At 36.9% G+C, this 1,584-nt stretch overlaps 1 protein-coding gene across 2 annotated transcripts in view; it reads left to right on the forward strand.

Annotated features, from left to right (window-relative positions):
- The window catches only part of LOC100179501 (rho GTPase-activating protein 7), a 44,587-nt gene that overhangs the window by 4,691 nt on the left and 38,312 nt on the right, over positions 1-1,584 (forward strand). The window contains exons 1-2 of one of the 2 annotated variants that reach the window (XM_026840673.1): positions 208-512; positions 1,044-1,274. In XM_026840673.1, coding sequence (XP_026696474.1) covers positions 1,107-1,274 — 168 coding nt within the window. In that variant the 5' untranslated portion in view covers positions 208-512; positions 1,044-1,106. Of the gene's footprint in view, positions 1-207; positions 513-1,043; positions 1,275-1,584 lie in introns of those variants that run through there. The other variant, XM_018817574.2, reaches the window with a different exon arrangement.

Below are 1,584 nucleotides of genomic sequence, written 5' to 3' on the forward strand. Positions count from 1 at the left end.
ATGAATGGAAAGGAGTATACAAAATACCCACGCCTTGGGAATTTTAAAGCTTTGGATCTTAAGTTATTTCAGCTGCCAAACAGTAGAAGTCAATCGTACTTAAACGTTCAATGTAGTTTATAACGTAAAGTCTGATGCATTTAAAACAGATTTGATATTTAGTAGCATGATTCAGACCCATAGATAATAACACACAGGATTTCAAATACTAGCTGCTGCATCTTGTACGTGTGAGCTTTAGGTTTGCCGCCGGGTAAATAACACGATGATAAGTAGACCAAATTTCTTAACACGTTTCTCGCATTTTAAGCCTCGTAGATCGTATCTGTGTAAAATATGTGAACGTCTGTAAAATAAAATGAAAGCTGTATAGAGTGCATATAGCTGGAAGTTGTACAAACCCAACACACATTCAAGCAAGCTACTCCATTACCGGATTAAGTTAGCTTAATGCTGTGGAAGCATACGACCTTCGGTGGGCTTGTCTATAGGGCGTGGTAATACAACATTAGGTAAATATTTCAGAGTGCATGAAAATTGATTCCATTATATCGGGCTTGATATTTATTGTTGTGATACACCTGTATTCCTCTGTATACAGTGGTTATCACGCACGGTGTACAAAAGTTGGTTTTTTAAAATACTTGGCACGTATATATGTTATAATATCGTCATTGGTGCGTAGTACTGTGGGGTAAGATGGGACACCTTGAAAACAAATTATTTAAATATCCTATTCGTATTTTAAACAATTAACAATGGTCTATGCGAATTAGGAAGATATAGTTTAATAATTATTTGAATGTTCTTTGTTTACTACCAAATGGAACGAGAAAGAAAGAATGAAAAAAATGTTTTTCATCTTCTCCTACACTACTATATACATATATATATATAACTTAAAGAAAGACACTTACTGAATCCATTATAAACTATCAATGCTTTTAATCTTGTCTTGATCACAGCTTCGGAAGTTCGTGAATCAATATAACATCATTATACTCCAACTCGGTCACGTTTTTAAGGCTTCAATTTTCTCACAGCTTCACCGACCTACTCTACAAGCACCGGTATCCTTCATCTGCTGTAACCCAGCTCGTGCCGTAATGGCCACGGACAACGTGATAAAAGCACCGATGATTACCATAACTCATGACCCAACGTGCATTCGTATTGCTGACGGCATTGGGCCGCGTTACGAACACCTGACGTCACCATCATCCTACAGCAGATCATCTTCTTCCGCATCTATCTTAAGCAAGCACTCGCACCTCGTAAGTTCATTCGTTTATTTTATATTTTGGATGCGTGGTTTAATATAATGTAATAGGTCGGGAGAAGGGGGGACATCTTTAGCACATAATATCCAAATACCCTGATCCTGTTTTAAAAATTTACCAACGGTCTAAGGGAGTCGTGAGTAAACGGTTACCTAATTATTTTAATGTATTTGTTTGCTGTCGAATGAGACGAGAAAATAGAATGAAAAGGTGTTCTTTTCCCTCACCCTACTATAGAGTAGGGTACCTATAGTAGGATATTGTAAGAATAGGAACATCCTTTCCCACTTTAAAGTAAACAAAG

The sequence above is a fragment of the Ciona intestinalis genome, chromosome 2, assembly GCF_000224145.3.
Source record: "Ciona intestinalis chromosome 2, KH, whole genome shotgun sequence".
NCBI classification, from domain to species: domain Eukaryota; kingdom Metazoa; phylum Chordata; class Ascidiacea; order Phlebobranchia; family Cionidae; genus Ciona; species Ciona intestinalis.